Source organism: Taeniopygia guttata, chromosome 5, assembly GCF_048771995.1.
Source record: "Taeniopygia guttata chromosome 5, bTaeGut7.mat, whole genome shotgun sequence".
Taxonomy (NCBI): domain Eukaryota; kingdom Metazoa; phylum Chordata; class Aves; order Passeriformes; family Estrildidae; genus Taeniopygia; species Taeniopygia guttata.
This window is the reverse complement of record NC_133030.1, coordinates 48,442,362-48,468,827: the sequence shown is the minus strand read 5'-3', so window position 1 is coordinate 48,468,827 and position 26,466 is coordinate 48,442,362. Positions and strand designations below refer to the sequence as shown.

The window sequence follows — 26,466 nt, the reverse complement described above, 5'->3', positions numbered from 1 at the left end:
AATTTTCATATGGTCTGTTCTCAATTTCATAGAGATTACTGATTTCAGTAGGAATGGAGAACTGTGTAGTTCCTCCTTTCAACAACAATGTTGCATTAACTGAAAAAAAAGACAACTTGGGTTCCAGTAAAAGTTTTGCTTCTGTTAATGGTTATGAGCTGTGCTCTTCACTGTATGGAAATTAATTATCCCACTAATGAGCTTTGGCCTGAAAATTTTTGCACTTCACATTTAACAGAATATCAGATGGTAGTAGGAGTTGATTATGATTGCCTTAAAATACAAATAGTATTTGAATTGCATCTCTGATCACTTGCAGTAGGAATATATTTAACATTCTAATAGGCATTACAATGTTGATTTTAATTGAAAGAGAAAAGATTAGTAAAGTTACCATTTGTGTGGAGGAAAAGCTTTTTAATGTTTGATTTTTATTTTATTTTACTGTGGATATAAAAAAAGGACTTTTATGCTGTCTTCTGTATCATCATATTGCCCTCAAAATTGTTTTCTTTCTCTGATGTATGCTATGGGTAGAAAAATAATTTTAAGAATCAGCATCATGACTAGCAGTTTCAGACAAACTTTGTGGAAAAAAACATACCACCGGTCAGTGTGCCAAACCAAAACCAGAGCAGTAGGTAAACTTGCATATTAAACACTTTTTCTTTAAATAGTGAAACAACACTGGCCATTAAGCATTGCTAACCTATGACACAAGTTGGCTGTTAATCTTGGATTCTTCCCTGCCACATCAGTGGTGAATAGTATTTGTCTAAGAAGCCAAAAATTCGGTCAAGAATAAAAAACCCATCGACCCTGTAAGTTTACTTGCAGGAGCTTTTTTCCTCTCCTCTGGGTTTTGAGCAGTCTATTTTCATATGTTGCCTTTATAAATGCAAGTATTTTTAATTGTTTTTTTCTGATTCCTTATTGTAGAATATTTAATATTTTAGCAGAGATTAAAGTGCTGCTTTATTTAAGTCAGTGAATATTCTCTCTTACATTGTCACCAGTTTAAAGGCCCACCACACCTGTTTCTCATAGATCTGTGTGGAGTACTAGTGCAGAAAGTTTCTTTACCAGGTTTATTTTCAGGTTATGAGAAGAATGAGAGTACCATATCAGTGTGTGTATTTGTGTGGCCAGGTTTTGGTAGTGGAGGGGACACTGCAGGAATGGTTTCTGTGAGCAGCTGCTGAAACTTCTCTCACATCCAACAGAGCCAGTGCAGCTGGCTTCAGGATGGACCTACTGCTGGCCAAGGCTGAGTTCATCAGAGATGATAGTAAAACCTCTGTGATAACATATTTAAGAAAGAAAAAAAAGTTATTGCACAGATGTAATTGTGACCAGGAAGAGAGAAGTGAGAATATGTGAGAGGAACAATTCTGCAGACACCAAGGTCAGTCCAGGAGAGCCAGGAGGTGCTCCAGGCACTGGAGCCAAGATTCCCCTGCAGCCCGTGGTGAAGACCATGGTGAGGCAGCTGTGCCCCTGAATCCTATGGAGGTCAGCAGGGGAGCAGAGATCCACCTGGAGCAGGGGGGTGCTCAGAGGAAGGCTGGGAGCCCATGGGAACACGTTCCTGACAGGGACTTGCAGACCTGTGGAGAGAGAAGCCCATGTTAGGGAGGGTTTGACTTGTGACCCCATGGGGGACCCACACTGGAGCACCAGGCTCCTGAAGGACTGCATCCTGTAAAGGGACCCACACTGCAGCAGTTCATGCAGAACTGCAGCCCATGACAAGGACTCACAGTGGAGAAGTCCATGGAGAACAGTCTCTCATGGGAAGGACCCCTCTTCCTGAGCAGTGGCAGAAACAACAGGTGATGAACTGACCATAAGCCCTGTTCCCTGGCTGACTGTGCTGCTGGGGGGGAGGAGGTAGAACCCAGGAAAGAGGGGAAGGGCGGGGGAGAAGTGTTTTCATTATTTGGTTTATTTATTATTATCCTGCTCTGATTCCGCTTTATAATAAATTAAAATACTATCTGCAAATTGAGTCTGTTTTGCCCATGACAGTAATCAGTGAGTGACCTCTGCCTGCCCTTATCTCAACTCATGAGCTTTCAGTTGTATTTTCTCTCCCTGTTCACTCGTGGAGGGGAATGATCATGTGGCTTTGGGGAGTACCTGGCATCCAGCCAGGCTCAAACCACCACAGTGTGTAGCTGTGTAGTGAAAGGCCCTGTTTCTTCATACCAAGCTCATGAAACTGCACTGAACAATCCACTGTTTCTCTTCCCCCTGTGTTTGGGGAGATTGGAGTGGGAGAGATGGCATAAGGCAAAATGATTGACCAATACATCTTAGTTATTTTTCTGCATTTTGAATTTCCCTCTTTTTCACAAACCAGGTATCCCTCTGTATTTGCTAGGCAGCAGCCTCACCCTAGAAGCAGATTATTTCCTAGCCAAGTGCATGTATGCTTTGGTCTGACCCAACAGTACAATAAATAGGCCATTTCCAGGAAAGAACACTTTGTTAAAGGTTGAAAAAATAAGGGATGTTTGACAAAATATGCAGGATTTTGTTTCTTTTCTCTCTTAATTTTATGCTATCCATTCCAAATCCATTATTGTATTCCATTATGGGTCATCTACAATGGAATCAGAACAGCCTTGGGTGTATGGAAGTTTCATTAATGTTAAAGCAGATTTCCTAAGCATTTCAAAATGTGATAATTCCTTTTGCATAGATGTCTCACTTCATAAATAGGAGCTGTTGAGATAATAAGCCTGATGAGCTGTAATGCAAATATTTTAATACTATTTGTGGTAGCTTTTAGTGAAATTATGTGATCAGTGCTAACAAAATGTGTTAGAATTGTTGTGAGTCAATATGAATAATCTTTATAGGCGAACAGCTCTTTTAGAAAGTTGAAATTTTAGATTTCATAGTCTTATCTGTAAAAGAACTAGTAGTTCAAATATCAAACATTTTAAATTATCATTCTTTTCCTTCCTAATTTTTAACTTATCTTTTCTCCCCAGTAAAAAAAACATGTTATAATCAGTTTGATGTTCTCTGGATCTTCTGAAAACTGATGTATGCAAAAAATGCTTTATTATTTATTTATTCTTTTGTTACATTATTAAGTCCTCTCTTCAATCCTGCAGTACTCCATTGTATTTTTTAAACACTGTTATGCTCTACTACCATTTCATTTCACCCTTAAAATCTGAAGAATATTTTGTTTGAAATGGGACTGTAACCTGGAGGTGCTATGAAAGCAATTTGACTAAAAGGCAAATTACAATATCTGAATTTTGTGTTATGCTTTTAATAACACTGGGAATGAAAAGTAAATGACTTGAAACGCTGAACAAGATAATTTATGCCTGTCATAGTGTTACAATAGCTGTAATGGTCTAAGGATGATGGAAGCAAAACAAGATTTGTTGGAAGTACTATTTATTACATTGAGGATATAGCTGGGAAACACACTAACAAGCTTTTAATTGTGTAAGCCTGGGTCTGTTCCTGGTCAATTCAATGGAAACTGCATATCTTTAAAAAATTTCTGAAGTTTCAGCTGATGATCAAAACCAAGCAAAACTTCAGAAAGCACCTGTCTCTAGTATACGTGAACACACACGAAGCAGATAATTGTTTTGAAATTCTGTTATGTAAGCAACTCTCCCAATGCCCACAGGCAATGTCATGTTTGTATTTAACAGATCTATTTATAGAACAGCCAGTAGTTTTACATTTGCCCAAATTTGATTTCTGACTTCGTGAACTTGTAATTTCTGGAGATTAACATGTGCTAGATCCAGAAGAGTGCAATGCATGTAAAAGCAAATTCCTGTGGCTTCACTGACTTCTCATTTCTGTGGATGAAAATAATTGTACAAGTCTGCACTATGACCCAAGGATGTGGAGTGAGACACTTGAATTATTTGAATTCACGTTGTGTGTAGCTACACCACATCTCTGCAAAACTTGTTCTTTCTGTCAATAGGCTGTATCCTTATTTTGCAAAAAGTAAGTAGCAATTGGTGAGATTTTTCTCCTCCAGTAGGGTAAAGTAGGTGGGCCTTTGCTACTTTTTCTGTGAAAATCAGCCACGGCTGCAGCTTTGTAAGATGTATGTAAATTTGTGGAATTGCTGTGTCACGTTTGTGTGATGTAGTGTTTGATATAGATACACAGTACCACTGGAATTGTTTCAGCTAGTGTTTTTTTATTCTAGCCAAATGTTGGAAATCCATTAATTTCCTCAAAACATAGGGCATAATCTCTGTACCTTTCTTTCGCTGTGGTTTTTGACTAAGGCACAGCTGAGTCCTGAGCAGGTGGCCCTGCTGGGTTCTGCTTGTTCTGGAGCACGGTGTGGAAGCCCTGCCGGCTGCTGGCAGAGACCAGGGCGTGAGCACGAAATGGGAAAGCGCCATTAAATGGACTAAAACCCTCCGAGCGAGCGGGATCAGTGGATCCGAGGCGAGGTGGGTGAGGAGGTGACCAGCGACGGGCAGGAACTCACTTTGCATTACCTTTTGTGGACGGGGAAAGTTAGCAGAGGCGTGTGGTCGGTGTGGAGAAACAGAACCAGCGGACCGTGCCATCGCCACCCCGCGTGTGAGCGAGCGGCTCCTCAAGGGCCGGTTCGGGCCGGCGCCCGCCGTAGCGGCCCGCTACCAGCGGCACCACCAGCGGCACCTCCAGCGGCGCGGATCTCGCCTGAGAAGCCTCCGTCCCTCCCTGTCCCTCCCGCTCGCCCTACGCCTCCCGCGGTGCCGGGCAGCGCTGTCCGGCGGCGGGAGCGGCCGAGCGCTCCCCCGGCCCGGGCCGCGCTCCCCGCCCGGCCCCGCCGCTGGCCCCGCCCCGCGCCGCGCCGCCGCCAGGGGGCGCTGCTCCCGGCGCTCCCGGGGCCGCCAGCGCGGCGCGGCCGCGGCGCTCGAGTTCCGCCGCTCCCGGGGCCGCCGCCGCCCGTCCCCGCCTCCCCCTGCCCGCCGCCCCGGCCCCTTCCCCCGCCGGGGCCCTTCGGCCCGACCATGGCCACCAGGAAGGCGGGCTCACGGCTGGAGACGGAGATCGAGCGGTGCCGCTCAGAGTGCCAGTGGGAGCGGATTCCCGAGCTCGTCAAGCAGCTCTCGGCCAAGCTCATCGCGAACGGTGCGGCGCGGGGCGGGCGGCGGGGGCCCGGCAGGTGCAGCCGGGCGGGCCGGCGAGAGGGGCCTGCGGAGCCCGGGGAGGCGGCGGGGCCGCCGGCGGGAGGGGCGGGCAGCGGTCGGGGCGGCCCGGCCGGGCGGGAGCGGCGCGGAGGGAGGCGGGAGCCGCCCGGGCCCGGCCCCAGCCCCAGCCCGAGGCTCCGCGCACATCGCCCGGGGGCCCCGCGGAGCCGGGCGGGGGCCGCGCTCCGGCCCTGAGCTCCCGCCCCGCGGCGCGGAGCAGCCGGTGTTTACCACGAGCGCTGCGGTTTGCAGGCGCACATGCTGACAGTGTGCATAAAGCCCGAAATGTCCTTCTGTGACTGCCAGAGGGTCTGTGCACAGCGTGTTGTGTGAGGGCTGCCGGCCTTTCTCTTAAAAGCAATTCTCAGCAATATAGTGCAGCTTCATTTATTTTGTTGTAAGACCTATAAATATTTTGCTTGTTCTCTTAATTCTTATGTCACAAACTTCTGTATGTTTATGTGAAAAAGGAGAAAAGCAGTTCTTCATTCTGAGGCATGGAAGTATGTAATGAACGAGGGAGATACAGGGAAGTTCTCTTTGGCATGGATACCTTAATTCTGTGTGAGAAAAAATATGGGGATAGTGTGTGTCTCTCTGGGCTCACTCATCTGCTTGAGGTGGACCTAGGGGTATTTTCAGAGAGCAATCAAGTCTGTGAAGACAGAACTTGGGGTGAATTCAGAGGTGATAAGTTAACAGAGAGGATGTGGCATAACATTGACATCACTGGAAGTTTGTTGTGAAAGCAATGATAGCTTTGCATGTTTAGATGGGGAAGAAGACTGCACAATTCTGCTCTACAAAATACAAATAAAAGAGGGAAAGCCTGACTCAAAGAAGAGAAAATCATTTAAGAATAAATGGGTAGTAGATAACCTTTATGTGTGTTTGCCTGAAGAACAACTGAGTGGTGTTCCTGACACTGGTGTTATGCTAGCTAAAAATAAACATGAGTGAAAAGATGGAAGGTATGCTTAGTTTCAGGACATGCATCATTGAGTGATAGACTATAAGCTAGTTAAAGATCACTTCAACCAAAGGTAGATGTTTTTGCTGTCTAGTTGGGAAGCATGATCTTCATAGTTTCAAGATGTACTTAGGTATTTCAGACAGGCAGGGAGAGCTAGGCAGATGTTATTGGCAGTTTGACTTAAATTTCTCTAACTTGTGTATGTTTTACCTAGCTGAAGCATATCAAGAGAAGATTATGCAATCTGCATAACTTTACACTTCAGTGGTTTTCCAGTGAAGGCATCTTCTAGATTCTGTACCAGTCAAAATACAAATTATTGAAGCATTTGCTGATCTTTGAAACATGGGAAAGTATCATATGCAGCTTTTGTCTCTTTTTGACTGCACGTGAAGGATTAAGTCAATGTGCACAACTTCCAAGCCTGGCTAACTGAGAACATAAACAGGAAATTAATTGATCATATGGGAGGACTCTTCTGTATTGGAATAACACAGGAGGAGAGTAATTTTTTTAATGAAGTGCCTTCACCTGCTGTTGAGAGTGTGGAGAACTGGTAGTTGGTGTTCCAAATCCAGGTGTACCTAACAGGTTGCAGGCCAAGGTTATCAGCTAGTGAGATTACCAAGGAGAGGCAGTGCCTCTGTTCCATCCGTGAAGAGAGACGTGAACTGAAAGGCACTCTGATGCATATCCCTATTGTTACTTAATCTGAAGTAATTAGTTTAAAAGTTCAGTACCCTGAACTTTACTGCATCCTTCTGTACTGATGTTCAGTTTTGACTTGGGAGTGGATAACAAAAATCTGGTTTTTTGCTGAATGTGTAACAATATGTCATAGGAATGATTTAAAAGCACGGGGAAGAGGGAGAGGGAAGAGCATCTTTATTTTAACCATGTATTGGTGTGTAGGGAATTGGCTTCAGCTCTTGAATGCTGGAGCATTTTAACAGAGGATATCAACATTGCTAGGAGTAGTGTTTATTGCTCTTTGAACACAGATGGGAATGAATCCTTTTGGGAAGCTCTCTTGTAATCTCTTCAATCTTGCACTATTTCAAAAGAATAGACTTATTTTACTAGGACTCAGTTACAGCTCCTTTTTGGAATTGGGATTAGACAACTTGATAAAAAGTTTAATGGTCCAAGTTATTATTTGGACTGTTTTGCATTAGCAAATTCCCATCTCTTGAAGCTTGCAGCCTAAATAAGATGAAGGAAGAAGCAGCAATGACAGCTCCCAGGACAAAGGTCTGTGTGAATATACAAAGCAGTACTATGTACATCTGATGAAATGCAGCACTTGAGAGGTGCAGTATTTTGAGTGGACTTGATTATTGTATTGTTTATACTGTTTAGTTCTGCTGATGGATCCTATCTACTCCCTAACAGAAGTCTGTGTATAAAACCTGACAGTGGATCAAATATAAATTACAGTTTAGGTAGGATTTTGGATGCATAAAAATTACCCTAGAACAAATTTCTATGTCTGATTGTATTTGAAAGGTCTTTTGAGCTTGCTGAGCTTTAAGTAAATGAGAGAAGAGAAATATTGATGAATTGCTATTCTGTATGTAATAATCACAATGTGGATCACAGATAATGTGTATTCTGTGTCAAGCCTGTGACTTGCATTGCTTTTCATAATGGATAAATAGATAGATGGATGAAAACAGGGTCTTTAACCGGACTCAGATTTTGTTAGCCACTTAGCCTGTTTGTATTGTATTTCTCTACTTCAGAACCAGGACTCAGTAGCAGTAATGAGATTCGTGCCATGTAACACAAATCTTGGTCTGAGCTCTTGCTTCATCAGCATTCTGCTAAAAGATTGGGTTAAAACTGTTATGTGCAAGGTGCTGAGTTAGCCTTGGCTAACACCCAGCTGCTCAGTCTTTACCCAGCCCCTTCTTTAAAGGGGTGGGGGCAAAAGGTAGAGTAAGATTGTAGCTTCAAATAAACACAGGGAAATCACTTACTAGTTACTGCTCTGGGCAAAATAGGGTTGATTTGGAGTAACTGAATTTAATTTGTTGCCAGTTAAAATGCAGTCGGATGCTAAGACAGAAGGACAGACATGAAAGGAACACCTTTTCTCTCCCCTTTCCCAGGCTGAACTTCACTCCTGTGCCCCTCCCCAGGTAGTGTGGGGGGAAAAGGGGTCATGGTGCAAGATAGTTTCTGTCTGTCTCTCCTTCCTTCTCGTGTTTTTCTTCTGCTCCAGCATAACTCCCCACTGACAGTGGTCCTGCTTTGGAACAGGTTCTCCACCTGGTACAGTTCCTTCAGGGCATATCCATCTTGGCATATCCATTCCCTGGCAGTGGAGCACCTCCGTCCCTCTCCTTCTCTGACCTTGATATTGTTTTTTTTCTGGTGTTTCTCACTCCTTTTGTTCTCTTTTATTTCGTTCTGTGGTATTTTCTGCCCTTTCTTAAATACACTTTCCCAGAGGTGTTGTCAGTTGTGCTGAGGGGCTCAGCTGTGTCTGGCTGTGGTACTGTTGGAGCCAGCTGGGCCTGGGGCAGGGCAGCCCCTGGCCTTTTCCCACTGGAGCTACTCCTGCAGACCCTCTGCTGCCAGCACCTTGCCGGTTATAACCAGTACGGCAGGATTTTCAACAACTGTAGCAGCTGGCAAAGAAACCATTGTGCTGCCCTGAAGTCAACAAAGATGCAGTCCTTGGAGAGTCTGTAGCTGTGCTCAAGTGTTTGGTGTTCACATCCTGAGTATCAGCTCTTGAATGGAACTGAGAAACACCTGAAGTTCTTAGAAATAAAATCTTAGAGCAGTTTTCACTAATGAAACTTTGTGAGTGTTCCCAACTGCTTTAACTAACTTAAAAAGGTTCACTCTAAGAAAGAGAACTGAAGAAATTTTCATTGCTGGTTGAATTTTGTCTAACATTGCAAATGAACACCATGATGGTGAAGCATGGTCATGATAGTTAGTACATGCTTTGAGTGCATAATTGCTTGCTCACAGAGTATTGGAAGAGGTTTAAATACTAAATCCTGAATATCTGAAATGAATCTGAATGTATTTTAAAGTGCTTCCAGAACTGAGAAACACAACTGAAAGCTAACAATCACATTCCAAAGCTGATGCAAGGCCATCATGTATTTTTAATGAAACAGTAGCATCTCATAGGTAATGTCTACAATGGACTTCAGTATGAAGGTTGTATCTGCTCAGGGCATTTTCAGGACATCAGTATTCTCGTGTTTTCTTTCCTTCCTTTGGAAACAAAATGAGGAAACCTTAGGTTGGTTCAGTAGCCAGCTGAATGGATAAAACAAAGGATCCATGAATTTCCATGGGTGTTTCCGGCCATTCATTGTTGCTGTAATTGGAACGTGACCTTGCTCAAGTTCAGTGAGATGGATGGCTCTGTCTGGAAAAGCACTGAGGGGGCGAATTTTTATAGTTCAGATGAGGTAGAATAATGTAGTTCTGTGGAAACCTTAGCCAGTGTGAAATATTGCATTACTGTGGGGAGAGAATGCATGCCCAGGAAGTACATGGATCTGTATGCTACCAAGAGCATTGTGACATTGCCATGAAAATAGAATATTACCTACAGGTATCAAGTTTGCTCATGGAAATACACCAATATTGTAACACAATGGTTTCTTTACCTAGTGAATTTCTTACTACTTTTGCTATCCCATTTCTGTTTGATTTGTCTTGGCTGGGATCTCTTCTCTGACTGCCTTTCCTCTCAACACCTTGTTTCTGTAGTCTCCTATTAGACCTAGCCTCACATTTAGCCTGGCAGAGTAATGGAACAGAGAGGAGTTAGGAGCAGAATAGCAAAGCCAAGGGATTATGAATTATTTTGCATGTCTAATTTTGTTTGTCACCCTCTATACTGCTCCCTTATCTTGATACAAGTAGGACCTAAAAATAGAAACATCTTATCGGTTTTCATCTGTTTTGCAGCCTTGTGAAATACAAGACCTCAGATGTATGGTTAAAGCTTATCCTCAGAATACACAAGGGATTTCTAAACCTCTTAGGGCTCATGCCCTACTTAGAAGGTGTTTACCAAATTTGTCTGTTTTTATACATTCAGTTTGTAGTGTGATTTGTATATGGAAAGCTTTTCTAAGAGATTGACATCTCTACCAGAAAAGTTTGCAGACCATGTGACATGCCTTTTTGCCTGTCCACCAAAGCAGAAGTGCAAGACTCCTTATTTGTTATCTTCTTTGCTTTTCTTCTATTGCATTCACTGTCACATTTACAGAACAAGATTACTAAGGACAGACATTTTTCTGAATGAATAACAAAGGTGGTGACAGTACTTAGTTGTGTTGTCTTATTTTTGACTGACAGCTTTGTTTCTTCAGTTAGCCAGGGGTGTTACAACAGTGTAAGTGATGATGTGGATCGTCTGCTTGTACTCACACTGCATGTTCATCTGGAATAGAAAATGCTAGCATGAGATTTCACAAGTAACCAAGCTGGTCTAACACCTCACTGCTATTATGTAGAGTAGTTCTTTCTTCCTCCCTTTAATCGTGCTTCTTCTTCTCTGTGCAGTTTCTTCTGGTTATGTGTTCCTGGCCTATCCCATGTTAATGAACACCAGAGGTGGGAATTACGTGCTTGGCCAGCAGAAAACTCTGTGCTTCTTGTTCTGTAGCCTTCTGTGTCTGCTGGCTTGCCAAGCTCATTTGCTGGGGTCTGAGTAGTGTAACAGCTGGTGGAAAGAACAATAGCAACAGCTAGTGGAGGGCAAAGGTGAGGGGAACTGTGAGGAAGCATGTAGTTGGTCTTAGTGGAATGAAAGAAATATTTGGGGCTTATAACTGATTACATTTATAAGGATATTTCTATATACTATGAATGTAATTATTTTAGAAATTGGACGTCTCTTGTAGTAATGTTAGATTGATTGCACTTTTGCATTGTTTAAAAGTTACAAGAAATGGTACCCAGCTTTATCTGTGAATAGATACTGGTATGTATGTATTATAGCTGCTCTCATTTCATGTAAAATAACTTCAAGGGTTGAAAGTTAGGATTAACTTTTCTATAGGGAAATAAATCATTAGCATAAACTCAGGATCATTGATACCACTTTTATTTGTGTTTGATTTGCATGGTAGTAAAGAAGGGGGCAGAAGGTCCCTGACTTGACAAATATGAGCTGTTCTCCTTCCATACCAAATCTGGGCCATTCCTCCTCCCCACAAATCTGTCTTTTTAAGAATAAAATATTAGAATTTAATGGTTCAGTTCTTCACAGTTTTCTCTACATTGACTGCTGTTTAATTTGAGCTGATAAGAAGTGACTGAAGATAATAACTTTGTTAAAAGCAAGGTGCTGAGATAAATTGCAGGAAGTAAGGATATCTGGCTAATAATGTGAGGTGGGTTGCCAGACCTTTAATAATTGGAGAGCATTTGATCTCTGCTCCAGGCTGTGGAGGAAGATTCTGAATCTGGTAATTTCTCTGGTGTTAGCAAATGTGTGGCAGAATGGATGGTGGCAGTTTTTAATAGCTGCTCTGATCAGCAATGTTATCAGTTGCTCAGGAGTTACTTCAGGAGGCATTGCATGAATTTCTGCAAGTTCCCACCCCACCGATGACCTGTGTGATTGGTATGATCCCACTCAAAATTTGTATGCATAAGTTGAAGTTCTTTACTATAATCTCAAATGATCTAGAGTTGTAAATTGTGCTTCTTTAGCAAAAAGTAGGTTGGAAATACCTTTTATTTCTAGAATTCTGTCTGCAGCTCATCTGCGACCAAGAACTTGGTTTATCTTCATAAAACCTTTGCACAGGCAACCAAGATATGAAAACAGCAACAGCTTACAGGCCCTCCCATATTTTTCTGCAGTTAATTATATGAACAAGTTGTAGCTCATCTTTTAAGTGTGCCTTATCTCAAACTTAGATTTGTATGGGCTTAGCTTGCAGCTACACTTCTGTTTTTCTTTTTACTATTTAATTGCAGTCTCTTTACCTTAATGGGAAGAAAATGGTGTTTCAATGGTGTTAATCAAGGCTTTAATGGGACTGCATTAGAGCTCGGTTTAAGGAAAGGCAGAATAGGGACCTGTTGTTTTTAGAGCAGCTGGTAGAATCAAAATAACAAAAAAAAAAGAAAAACACACAAAAAATGAACTCCACCAAAACACCAACCAACCAAGTTGCCAAAAGGTACTTTCTGTCTTAACACTCGTAGTTATGTACCTGAGGCAACTGTCTCTGAGACTGACAAACTTAGGGTACTGTATTTCAATAATTTACTTGAGGCTTCCGAGGTTGATGTGGAGAGCTAAGTGGAGGAGATGGAAATGGTAGAGAACTGCAAGATCTTGCCTTCTGGGGAACAGAGGCTCATCTGTGTGCTTTCATCCGAGCTTTGGGTCACCCCAAAGACGAGAAATCTCTCTTCTGACCTGGCAATTAATTAGGGATTTCATTTTTTGTCAGTCATTTTCTTTATCTTTTTGTGACAACAAAATTGGGATTCCATTGTCATCATCTCTCAAATTTGCACTGTGCTGCAATATAGTTGCACTGGTAGAGAATGGACGAGAGCCACTGTTCTTATGGTATGGCTTTTTGCCTTCCATCTAATTGTCTCTAGCATTTTATTGTTGTTGGTAGTAGCAACAGGAAAACTGTTTTGTCTTTTGAGAAATAAATCATGGCAAGAAGCAAGATTGGAATGAATTCCTCGCTATCAGAGCATGTGCTTTTCCTGTTCTCCCGGTCATTCTTTGATCTTTGTAACCTAAACAAAACATACATGGGAACAAGCTAAATTTTGATGGTTCTTCCTCAGTGTGGTTGATAGAATTGTTTCCAGTTAAACACTCAAAGATGATGGTGGTCCTGTTTCCCACACTTTGTGTTCCCAGTCTTGGGTATGGCATGCATTCTTATTTCTTGGTTTAACATTGTATTTGACTGAAGGGGCCAAGTTTTATTCAACTGTAAGCCTGTCAATATTCTAGATGATACATTGTGACTTCCCTGGCTTGATTATTTACTGTTCTGATGGCCTTAACATTTCACAAAATTTGGTGAACTTAAATATAAAAAAATTAGTTTTAAAATAAATTTCAGTAGTAGTAGTACTTTGAAAGTAAATTAACCTATGCATAAATAGATTGGAAAGCCTATAATATTTTTCTTCAAAGCAAGTTTTGGCTGTCAAGCAGGAAAATTGCATAGATAGTATATAGCTGCACAGTAAAAAGGTGCCATGCCCACTGTGTACTTAAGAGGCAGAGAAATGACTGTATATAATTAAAGGTATTAGTGAGTAAAATTAAGTTTCTTTGAACAGCTGACTCTGTATTTTCTGCTTCTGGTTTTACATGTGTGACATCTGCATCAGTGTGAAACCTTTCTACCAGTAGCGCTTGTTGGGCTGCACATATTCTGCTGTCCCTTGTCTTCTGGACAAGATCCTGGGCAACCTGCTCTAGCTGATATTGCTTGGATTAGGGGTATTGGACTAGATGATCTCCAGTGGTCCCTTCCAACCTTAGCCATCCTCTGATGCCGTGGATTCTTGATAAGTAGTCAGTGATGGAATCATAAGTGATATCTGTGTATATATGTATATTGTTTTTCTTGGTTTTATTGTAAACCTTGTAGAAATCTAAGAACAGTTTTAACATTCATTTTAATTTAAGTAGCTCCTGGTCCAGATTTACTGAGTGCTGAGTACAAAGTTGAATGAGTACTTGGAGTCTTGTACTGATATTCCTCTTCAAGCCAATGCTCTTACTCATGGTTTGATACATTGTGAACAAAGCAAGTGTCTGCTTTAAGTGCATAGTCAACTTGTTCCTGGGTAAAAAAACATGTGTTTCATTCTTTTTCTGCCAGATGAATATGAAATGAGTTCTGGATCCAGGATTTCCAGATCCTCCTCTGGAAGAAAGCTCAATTTTTAAATGGCCTTCTTAATAAATGTTCTGTGGGAGGCTACAACATTTTTCTTGTTTTCAGCTGTTTTACAGAAACCTCACTCTGAAATTGTTGTCAGTTACTATATAGAGTAATTGACCCCTTTGGGATCCTTCTTGCTACATACCACTCCTAAATAAAATTACTTCAGTGTTTTTGTTTGTTTGTTTAAATTTGTGCACAATGATATTCCAAATATATAGGATGTCTGAGGGAACAATCATCAGAAAATACTGCAGCATGCAGTCCTTCAGGTACTCTGAGCCTTCAGTTTTACCTTGAGACAGACTAAGAGTTTTAGGGATTGAGTAGGAATAGTTTCTTTTCTCAGTCCCAGGCTAGTTTCCCTCTGGGAAGGCTTGAAGCACCAGGAGGGAGTTTACAAAGCAAATCTCAACTTCCAGGAATTCACACATCAATGTACCCTCCCTTTAGGATCCTGGAAATCTCATACTTGTCCTCTTTAACCCTTGTCCCTTTCTTACCCTGATTTTTTTTTTTAATATTACTTTTTAAAAAATCATCCTGAGTTAGGACTTCAGTTTTTCAATTTTTTTCTTTCTGGGCTCCAGGACAGTGCAGTTGAAGCAGCAGCATCTTCTATTCTTACAACTCGTACTTCATCTAATTAATCTTACCTGATGCAGTGTCTTAATTTGAAGCTAATGATAATCATGATCTTTAGACTTCAATGCATTTGGATAGTTGGGCTTTTTAAGAGTCTAAAATAAGTTACCTGAAATATTTAAGATTTTGGTGAAGAGTGGGTGAAATGATGCAACATGTGATATAACATGCTTCTAGATTTATCTGCTTGCTTACAAGGAAAGATTAAAGTTTCTTTGGCCAGTCAGATTCTGTAGGTATTTTGCTCTGTATTTCCTATTCCTAAATACATCCTATTCAAATTCAGATCCCCAGGGCCTGAGTCTGAGGTTGAGCATCTTTAGTTAAATCTTTGTGGTAGGAGATTTTATCCTAATTATGCACTTTTTTCTTGCAGCTGTGTAATTCAGAGGAATGGGAAATGAAATACTAAAAATACTTCTTTTAATCTATGCCATTTGGCATATAAGGAAGAAGGAGTACTTTTCTCCATAGTCTTTCTTGCTGTAGATGTTGAGCTGTTGAGGGAGGTTCCATAACTAACACGTAAGTATTGTTAGCACAGGATCGTTCTTGCCAGTGTATGACAGCAGTATGATATGGATGTTTAATTGCAGAGAAACATCTGGTGCATGGGGAGTTGTTAACAGGAGCAGGGTTGTTGATGGTTATTGCTGGTTGTGATAGCTGTTGTTATCCAGGAGGTGTGTTTCCCTTATACCTTTCAAGTATTTCTTTCTGAAAAAAGCCATTATCAGACTCTTAAAAATTTTTCTGCATTAATCATAGGAGCCCTTGAAAAACCACATATACAGTAGTGATGATCTGAACAAACATCAGTGTTTTGCTTTGGTTTTTATCTGAACTACCACAGAAAAAGTAATACTTTATCAGAACAATTATTTTGTGCTCCACAGGCCAACAAGTAGCAAGCAGGTTCCTTAGTTCTATTGAGACCACATCATCATTCACTCTAATGTATCTTGGTGTACTCTGAAATCAAACTTTTAAAGTCACTTCTTGGAGTGAATTCTGAAGGCAAGAGAGAGCTCCTAATGTGTATTCAGCTATGCTCTTTTTTTTTTTTTTTTTTTGTAGCTGTATGCAATGTTGCCATTCTTTTCTTTCTTTCTCCTTCTCACTATCTTACTTTTAGAAAGGAATTTAGAGCTAGATATTCCTCTCACCTAGTCGGCTAACAACCCCTGGGTTCTTCAACAAGGGCCTGGAGGCTGTGGTAACATTCATCAGAAAGATGACTATTTTGCATTTTAGCATGTGATTCAATGAATGGTTCAAGATAGACCATGGTTTTAACCTAAGTAAATATTAATATTACAAGTAATCTTCATCATTCTTGACCAAGGATGAAAGAAGACTAATGCTCTATTTTAATTCTGTTTTTGTGTGTGTTACTTCTTCAGATCCTGATACTGTGGTGAAGAATTTGCTTCAAAAAGCAGAGATTAAAAATAAAGTAGCAAAGTGGCTTTCATGATGATATTTTTAGAGACTATTTGCAAAGGCACATCATTGTGTGCTTTTTCCTATCCCCTGTTTATGCCAGCCTGTATTCTTATTTTGAAGATGATTCATATTGATCCATATTGCAAAGATGAATAGCTATATCTATCTACACAAGGCTCTTCTAAAGTCATTTTGTACAAATGTCTAAGCTTTCTCTAAGCTGAAAGAAAACAGTGTCTGAAGTGTCTGTGTTTTTTGTTGTTGTTTTGAATGCTAGGAGAACTGGGCCTTTCACCTAGAGCATCCTTGCGTTTGTTTTGGAGCTCCAAGGTGCTCGGAGCTGTCTTTGATTACAGGCAGAGGCCATCCTATTAGTCAGGCAATGGTTTCAGTGATACTGTGATGTTGCAGAAGCAGATGGGCAAGTTAGGCTGTTCTTGTCCAAAATGGTTCTGCAATGCAGTTGTGATGTAAGTCATCAAATACTGCCTAAATCTGCTAAGTAATTGTTGCTGAATTCTTCAGCAGAGAAATAGATGAATAAGAGGGAGTCTTTCCTTTTAATCAAGCCATAACTGAGTGAATTTTCTGAAAGTGGAATATTGGATTTCATGGTAGTGAAACTGGTTTTGAAGAGTTTTTCTTCTGAAACATCTGTTTAGATTGGCTGAAGGAACACTAAACTTCATGTTATAAACTTAACACAATTAATTTAATTCTGTCTCTATAAAGTGTCTAATAGAAGACTATTATCTAGATCACTCATACTGTGCTGGAAGAAAAAGAACAGCAATTTCTTCTCAAACAGTTCTTACGTTATTTCAGGATGTCGTAAGGGATAACTATAACTAATGGAAAACTCTGCTAGAGCTATGGCTTCATAAATGGTTTCCTTCAGAAATGTCCATGTAATTGTAATTTTGTTACAAGTGTCACTGAATGTCATTCTTACTGGCACAGAATGGTTGACACATAAAACCAATGCTTTGTTACTAAAGTACTCGCTCAGTAATAATTTGATTTAAAAGTTTGTTGCCAATATCTGGCCCTGATTGACTGACTTAGTAGATGAGAGACTCAGTAAATAAGGAAATTCTGCTTTGCAGTGGCTTTTATAGTTTGCAGTCTGTGACCTGTTGTTTTCAAGTGTTAGTCATCAGTAGCTGCACCAGTGCAGCACTTCTGTCATGAAAGCCAGTCTGACAAGGAATTCTGCCTCTGTCTCTCATGGTGCTGTGCCTCATGATCTACAGCAGTGTTACAGGGACAGGGTGAGCTGTGCTGTGTAAGAATGACCTGGAACAGCAGCTTTTGTTTTGCTGCTCGGTCAGGTCTGCGTGTGAGTTGCAGCTGCTGTTTTCTCCTCTCCCACGTTTCCTTTGAAGGAAAGTATGGGCAATACATGTCACTGCACTGTGACTGTCTTTAGGTCTGTGTGGATCATCAGCTTCTCTGAGTGGCATCAAGGATGGGAGCAAAATACCTGGGTCCTATAGACTACTTTGATTCTCATCTTAAGGTGCCAGGATAGTTTCAGAGTATGTGCCAGTTTGAACTTAAGGTTTTGTTCCTGCTTGTGTCCTGTCTTTAGAAACATTAAATTTTTAAAGTTTTTAAGTCATTATCAGACAGGTAAAGCTTATCTTAGGGTCAAGGGGAGAGGATAGAAGAGGAAAAGGAGAGGATAAATTAAATTTTCCAGAGGTGGCTTCTTGTTTCTCTCCTCTTCCTTTCCCCATTGTGAAAAAATCTGCTATGTGTAAGAGAGGAATAATCTTATAGACTTTCTGTAGAGTGCTAGATCTATGTCTGTCCCTGTCTTGTTCTATTGTGGCCTCACAAATGGGTGAGAATTTGGTCTTCTAAAGTTGGTCTTCCTCTTTCTGCAGTGTAGCTGATATGGCTACAGTTTGCTCTTGCATGTGCCAGCGCTGTTTGGTTACTTTTCCCCATTACTAACAGAGATGATTTCAGCACTTTGTTTTACAAATCCTCATGCCTCAAGGTATGCATTTTCGTACCTAACAGTGAGAGGTTTATTTTCTTTTTATTTGGTGCCTGACCTGTTTTTTGCCTCATGTGTTGTAAGAATCCAAACTAGTTGTTTCACATGCTTCCTTGACAGTTCTGCAGTTTATATAAACAAAACATATCTGGCAGCTGGTGCTGTTCTTAGCTCAGCAGTACAGTTGTTCTTACCTCTTTCTCCATAGTGATAGATCTACTATATTTAACTTAAATAAAGAAATGCTTGTTACAAGAGTGTGGACCAGAACAATTTTTAGGACCTACTTAAAGAGTTGCATATGAGAGGGAAAGGTCCACGTGATGCTTTCTTCTTTGGCACTCCTGAATTTCTGCTATTTGAAGTGTTAAAGAATGTCAGTGGTAGACCTCACTCTTTTCACTGTGAACAGCCTTGGTGATATTTCAGCTCCTGAGCCAAAGCACTTGTTTTAGAGTGTCATTTCGATTCCTTGCTCTGTTTGACAATCTTGTTTCCTCGACCATCTTTGGAAATGGAGCTTGCTCCGTGAAGCATTAAACTGAATAAAAGGAAGATAAATGTTATTTGTTAAATGAAATACTTTGGTTTCCATGAGTACAGATCAGAGAGAAAGTATCAACTTGCAAATCCCTAGAAATGTAAAGCAACCAGTTTCACATATTTTCACCCTTTTTAAGAGTTGCCACTTAGCTTTAAAAGTACAATTAACAAAATTAATCTTCATTGCTCTTTTCCCATGTGGAACATTATCATGCTGACCTAAAGTATTACTTTCAAGTTTCACTCCTGTTTGTTAATCTGCTTTTTAAAGGGGCTCATAAACAAAAATTGTTTACTCAGAACAAGACTGTAGAGTCTTCTGAATATTATGAGTAAATTACCTATCCTGAAAGGACCTGCCAGCGACTGACTCTTTGAAAGGCAATTAACTGCATACAGGGAACTGAAGTTCAGTTTTGTAAGTTTGGAGTGGACCTCTGACCTCTGAGAGCCCTTCATACAGACCGTGTTAAACTCCTTGAACCAAACTAACCTGCCTTGAATTGCTGTACAGAATTAGATGTCTTTTCTCTGCATGCTGTTTAAACTCTTTGATTTCCAGAGAGATGGAATAATTGCAGCAAGTGCAGTCCTCCAGAGTGTTCTGCTTAAGCTATCTTTGAGCAGGGTAATGTTGGTCGTAATATCTGATTTTACTGTTTGTTTGTAATAATACTGCGGCTGTGGTAATGAAATGTGGGATTTGGAGTAAGTCTGTAACAAAGCAGATTTGGGTTGAAATATCATGTTTAGATTTGGTCACTTTAATTTCTTGTTTAGTTTGCAGCTTGAACCTGAAGCTACACAAGCTGTTGATTTTTTATCAGTTATGCTATGGTTTCTGTACCATTTGTGCTTTTTAGTATATGTATTAGAGCTTGTGTAATATTGATGGAAATAACTCTGTTTGATGGAAATGTCTCATGAAGCGAAACATTATGCCCTACTGTGTTGTGCAAAGGGGAATGCAAATGATAGCCTGTGTAAGAGTAGGAAAGAGCTGGCCAAGGCCATTGCTTGGACACTCGTATTTTGAAGGTCCTTGTGATGGAGGGTGATTCTTGGTGACTGGAAGAAGGTACATATGGCCATTTGCAACAAGGGTCCAGGGACTGGAGGTTGATCAGCCTAACCTTAGGCTCTGAGAAGATTAGGAATTATGTCCTGGTAGGATAAGGAGGTGATTGGGATCAGTTGACATGGGTTTATCAAGGACAAACCAGCCATAAGCTTTTGATGAGAAGTGACTGTCTGTATGGATGGAGACAGTGGTTGGAGTCAATGGACAAAAAATGCAACAAGGGAAATGTTGAGTAGATAACAAGCTAAAAAATTTTAGAAGAAGAACAGCCAAATGTTTTGCAGTGTCATCTGGAGGGGTTTAGTAATATGTGTAATTCTCAAAACTGTATATAATCCTGTGCCTTCCCTAATGCTGAAGTATGTGTTTTATTTCTTTTTCTTCACTTAGTCCATTGAAATATCTTCTGGTTTTCATTTTTGCTGAACAGACTTCAACAAAAGAATGGCAAAACTAGTGTAAAGTGCTTCAGACAAGCCGATGTGGCTGGGGTGGGAAGCAGTCCAGGATTTCTGGTTTGGGCCCTTTCCTAGGGGAATGCAGCTGACAGTGACTGTTGGGGCTGGTGGCTGTTACTGCTAAACTGTGGTGGAGCACTGGAGGCTGTGTGCAGGGGATTTCAAAGCCTGGTGCTGGTCCCTCCAAGTGCTTATGCTGACAACATTTATTGCCCCTTTCCCTGCTTTTTGCTGACTCTGATAATGTGTTATCCTTGTTTGTTTTCTAAAAACAGAATACTCTGTAAGCCATATTAAGTCATAAATGTGCTCAGTCCTCACTTGTTCCCTGCTGCAGCTAATAATGGGTTTCTTGTGCATTACCAAAATACTTATTATTTACCATAGAACCTCTCATTCTAGTTCTGTTCAGACATTGTTTGCAAGACATGACTTGGTCTTTTAAAGTCCTAGAAAGGTGATGACATTTACAGAGCTCTTCTAACTAGAGAAATAACTGAAAACATTTCAGTAAAAGAAGTTTAGTAGTCCTGGCTAAGGGTGAGGTAGAACATTACCAGTTTATTGAGTTTTGGAAGTGTGCTGGGTGCAGTCTTGCTGGGCAGCCTGGTATTACATTGTACCTTCAGGTCTGAGAAGTGGTGGTAAGCTGTAAGAAATGGGGAGAGGGATGAGAAATGGACTGTCATACTGAAGAATTGGGATGGCTGGAGCCTTAAAAAGGTCTGAGGGAGACTTAGAGAAGATATGGATGGTGATCACATCACGACACATATGGATGGTGAGACATAATGAGGAACATGTAACTTCAAATAAATAAATTAATCCACTATCAGTATTCATATTTGAAACCAGTTTTTTTGGTGAAGTGAGTATCAGAAATGGATCTTCTCCTGTTCAGAGAGCTACATGAAGCTTTGGAATCAAGTGTTGCTTTTTTGAGGAGGAAGGGGAGAATACTGACTTCAGGTTAATGTTTTAATTCTTTTTATCTTAGAACACAGGAGACTTGATTCTACAGTGAATTAGGCAGGGAAAAGATAAATTGAAAAGTAAAACAAAATATCACATGATGTGATAAACCTGAATACTTCATGCTGTGTTTGCTTTGGCTAGTTTGTGTTTAAAATTCAGGCAATGTTAGTGAAATAAAATTATTTCTAATACTTCCTGTGTTTGTTGTTTTTACAGATGACATGGCAGAGCTTCTTCTTGGGGAATCCAAACTAGAACAATTTTTGAAGGAAAATACTCTTAAACACAGTAATAGTCCCCGGGGCCCCCAGCCAAAGCTGACTGAGGTCAGGAAACATCTCACAGCAGCACTTGATAGGGGTAATCTCAAGGTATGTAAGTCGGCCTGAGCAAGAATAAGAAAAGTTGAAATTGATTGAAGTATTGAGGAAAAGTTCCTTAAATTATATTTGCAGATTCTGAAAGCGAGATTAGTACAAGAGAGCATTTTCTGTCAGAACCTTCTAATGTTCATAACCATTCTGGTCCTTCTTTTACGTAACTGTTGTTGGAGCTACTACATCAGTTTACCTCTTCTGTACTCAACATCCATCTTTTTTCAGAGATCAAAAGAAGCTTCTTTTGCAATCGTCTGTAATATTCTGTTTCTAGTGGCTTCAGGGAGTATTAATTTCTCTTTCTTTTCTCTCTTCAATCCCCCATTAATTCTTTTTTTCAAGACATTTATCCTGCCCTGATACTTTGAAATGGTGTGAATTAAATATGTAAGCTGTGGAACATATATCATTAAGTTTTGATGCTATGTTATTTTCAACTGTGCTTTTGTTAGAAAAAGAAGTCGTATGAGGAGCTGTAATGATAGGCTGCCTTTAAATAGTTTTATCACCTGGAAAAGCTGGTTTCAAACTGAGAGGTATTTCTGGTACACGTGTAAATACACATGTGAATATCTAAAATGGCTGGTAATACTTTTCAGTAGCTTGCTGGAATGAGATTTAGTGAATTCCCCCCTACTTCAAGCTTCTCAAATATTACACAAGACAGGATTTTGTTCATTTGTTGCTCTGTTAGAAGAAATATTCTAGGGGTGACAGAAAGCATACCTAATAATTATCAGAAAGAATTAGGTGTGTTTTCTTAGGGAAAACCCTTTCTTATTTCTCTTCCTTCTAGCCAGAATTCCTACAAGAAGCTAACCTAATCATGGCCAAATTAAACTATGTGGAAGGTGATTACAAAGAAGCTCTGAACACATATGCTAGAGTTGGTGTTGATGACTTGCAACTGACTGCAGTGCCACCATATCGGCTACGGATGATTGCTGAAGCATATTCTACAAAGGGTAAGATTGCTCTTTCCAGTATCATAATGTGGAAGTAGTTTTTTAAAAGTTAATTTTTATCTTGTCCAAAGATGAAGAATGTTTTAGTTTGAATGTCATCTACACAGTAGTGGAGTGCCATATTTGTAGATAAAATAAGAGGATGGTTTGAGTCCAAATTATTCCAAGTTTATGATAGTTGACAAGGCTTTTACTTCAATTAATATTCTAACTGTGCTGTCACCTGATCAATTTTTTTGTGTATCCATTTAAAAGTCCTCCCATATATGTCACAGTAACTGTGGCTAGTTGCTAAAAGTATTATCACTGTTGCCAAAAGTTAAGGGCTAAAAAATGCAGTGCAGTTTTGTGGTGGCTGTTGGTAGAATGGAGAGCTTTGATTCATAGTGATGCTTTTTACTGAACGTTAAAATGCTCAGCCTAAGCTAGGCTGCATAGCTAAATTGCCACTTAATTCAGAAGAGTATTAATAACATGATAACTGACTTAAGGCAATGCATCACTTGTGCACTCCTATATGTAAATTTTTCTAATATGAATATTGATTTTCTAAAAAATCAGAAAGTGAAGGTAATTAAAAACCATTTTCTTCTTTACCATTCTAGTATAGTGAAAATTGTAATGCTGGCCTCGTGTCTTAAGGTGGCAGTGCCACTTCAGTTTAGAAAACTGTAATAGACTTAGGGATGGTCAGTGTGTTGGGGAAAATGGCAGTTTGTATGCCAGGGGTTTATTAGAATTTACTGAGTGAAGTGTTTGCTTTGGTCTGCTGTGTTTAAGCATGGATTTGGTTGCATATGTACATTTTGTAATGGCAAGAGGAGTGTTAAAGGCAGCAAACAAATTGTGAGAGGCTTCTATAGATTTGACTGACAATTGATCAAGGACTGTTTCTAATGTTAGCCTTGGGAGAGAGTGGCTGTTTTCCACCAACACAGTCCTCCAGTAAATGTTAGACAGGCATGAATCATGTCCTATAGAGATGTCAAAGAAACAAGGGAACCAACTGGTAGCAGGGTCAAAAGGATGCTTCGTAAGTCTGGTCACTATTTAGATTGAAGTGGGAATGGTAGTATTGAGGGAATTCTTGTATATGATGTTAATCTGCTCCATTTTCTCAAATAACATCTCTGTGGGCTTTAGAGCAGTGTCTGCTTTGGGTGCACTACCACTCAGGTTTGTGGATTTTGGCTGTTCTTTTTGTTTTGTTTTTTAAATCTATGAGGATGTCTGTTGAATTTGTCATGTTCTTTCCATGGACTTGAATGACTTTAAGAACTTAAATTTGCTTTTATCTCCAAGGAATTTAATTGAATCTTTTCCAGAGCTCAACTCTTCTGGCTCTGTTTTATTTGGCCTCATAAGGATATAAACCATTTTAAACCACAGTGGCATAAATTTTGCACATAAAATCAGTATTATTAATTTTACTTAATTCAAACATAATGTATTAGAAAATAGAAAAACAGATACCTTTTGTACTCTAGAATTTTTTGTTGGTTCAGATTTTTTTTTAAACACAGCATATTTTCTGTCTAGATATTTGGGGTTTTTTCCTTCTGATTTCAAACTTTATTCTTAAAACATTGAAATCTGTCATATGAGGCTTGATATATCTTGATGGGACTTCATTACTTTTGTCAGTTCTATTGGTTGACTGGCTGCCAGTTTACCTGTGCAAACTGTTGGGGTTTTTTTGTTGTTTTGTTCATGTCCAGGAACATATGTTTTAGCTACAGTGTTTTCAGTTTGAGTGAAATTACAGGACAGTTTGGGTTGGAAGGGACCTTAAAGATCATCTCATTCTAAGCTTGCAATGGGCAGGGACAGCTTCCACTAGGCCAGGCTGCTCAAAGTTCCATCCAGCCTGTCTGTGAACACTCCCAGAAACAGGACATCCACACATTCTCTGGACAGCCTATTTCAGTGCCTCACCACCCTCACAGTAGATAATTCCTTCCTAACAGCTAGTCTAAACCTGTCCCCTTTCAATTTAAAGCCTTTGTCCCTTGTCCTGTCTCTACATGCTCTTGTTAAATGTCTGCCTCCAGCTTTCTTGCAGGCCCATTTAGGTACTGGAAGATGATTTAAGGTCTGCATAAAGCCTTCTCTTCTCCAGGCTGAGCAACCCCAACTCTCTCAGAAGATTAAAAAAAATTAATTTCCTTTCTTCTCATGGTAGAGGATTGCAAGAATATAGTCTTCTACGTGATCTAGAATGAGGTGGTAATCACAGAGCAGTCTTAAATTTAGTATTCAAAGTCTGGACAGGTTTAGAGTAGCTGACAACTAAAGAGCATATGTTTCTACCCAGTAGTGTACATTTAATTCTCACCCTCTTCCTCATTTCTGGTTGATGTTTTTCTCTCTCCTTTTAAGAGTGACTGTAAACTTTACAGTCTGAATTCAGAGTCTCTTCAGAGATGACTGAGGCTTGTAAGTATTACCCAACTAAATACAAGTTATTCTTACAGAGATTTTGTGCTTCACTGGGATTTTTATTTCTGTTTGTATGTACTAGGATAACTAGATTATAGAAAGTTTATAAAACTGGTCAGAGTATTTGGATTTTATTTCTTTGGCAGTCATACCACCATATTATTAAGCAGTGAAGGACTGTCCATGCCTGTTTGCAAGCATTGGCCCAGCTGCCCCGAAGCAGTGAACCTGCTGAAATTTCCTCATTTGTATCCAGTTCCAGTGGATTTACAGTCTTGTATACTATTGCCTAGTGGTCAAATACTGATGTTCTTAAAACTGAGAAAGGCAGAGGGCAGGTAACAAATGGTAGTTTTTAATGGCCTTAAAATTTTTCTCATTATTTAATGTTGGACCACATCCATGTACTTACCTTTTCACTATGAGGCTTCATTCTGTAACCTCAGAGGTGATGGATTGAGAGGAATGCATGAGTTGACATGTTTCTTCTTCTACAGTTGCTACAGGGTACTTACATGAGCATGTTGCACTGTAACCATAGACAGTTCCACAGCTCACAACAAGCCCTTGGAAATGACCTCATTTCCAGGTCTCCTGTGCCTCTCTGTTCCTCACAGCCAAGGAAGGGTCTGTATGTGTGTATGGACACAACAAAGTACACAATGGATTCAGGGGTCAGCCTCAAGCTAAATTTTGCTGGAGTTTTATCTACTGACAGCTAAAAGAAGGGGAAGAGGAATAGCAGTAGTGACAATGGTGGGGAGAAAAAACGGAATTGGAACATGGAAGGGAAAATCAGAGAACTAAGCCATTTACTGCCTGTGGTGCACTCATGAAGGGGGTCCTCACATTTTTATTACATAAATGAGCATATGTATGAGTATATTAAATGCTTATATATGTATCTTTAAAAGAATGCTCTTAATTCTTTATGCTGCTTTATGCTTTATGCTTAAATTGAGGACAGCATATTTAGAAGACCGTATGAGAAGAGGCATAATATGGAATGATAGTAAGTCAAGCCAAGGATTCAAAGACTTTCAAACCCAGCAAGGAAGATTAAATGGTTGTTATTCTTTTCTTGGAAATATCTACTTAGTGAAATGCTGCTTCAGCTCTTCCAAAGAAAGTTTCATGCTAGATTTGTCAAAATGCAACATCGTAAAATTTCAACAAATTTTAAAGAAAATCCTATCAACTTACCTTTTGAATTTTTTTTTAATTTCTATTATATCTGCCTGTTTGCAAGCCTCTGGTGTGTAGGGAATCACAGGCTCTCAATGACTAAGTAGTGCTGGAAAGCGGTTCCTTTCTGTTGCTCATTCTAGGGAAAGTGCTAAATTGTTAGTGTGGTGATAAAGGCATGGCTTTATTTTATCAGACTGAATAGCTCATGGACAAATTGTTTTGTTTTAATTTTTTTCCTGGCTTCTGGCAATAAAAATAACTTC

The 26,466-nt window shown here is 40.1% G+C and overlaps 1 protein-coding gene across 4 annotated transcripts in view; it reads left to right on the top strand.

Annotated features, from left to right (window-relative positions):
• The first annotated feature begins 4,861 nt into the window (after nucleotides 1-4,861).
• Nucleotides 4,862-26,466, top strand: part of TTC7B (tetratricopeptide repeat domain 7B) — a 120,021-nt gene continuing 98,416 nt past the window's right edge. For 2 of the 4 annotated variants that reach the window (XM_072930336.1, XM_030274846.4), the window contains exons 1-3: nucleotides 4,862-5,124; nucleotides 21,451-21,605; nucleotides 22,408-22,576. In XM_072930336.1, the coding sequence (XP_072786437.1) occupies nucleotides 5,004-5,124; nucleotides 21,451-21,605; nucleotides 22,408-22,576 (445 nt within the window). In that variant the 5' untranslated portion in view covers nucleotides 4,862-5,003. Of the gene's footprint in view, nucleotides 5,125-21,450; nucleotides 21,606-22,407; nucleotides 22,577-26,466 lie in introns of those variants that run through there. The other 2 variants (XM_030274845.4, XM_072930337.1) reach the window with 2 other exon arrangements.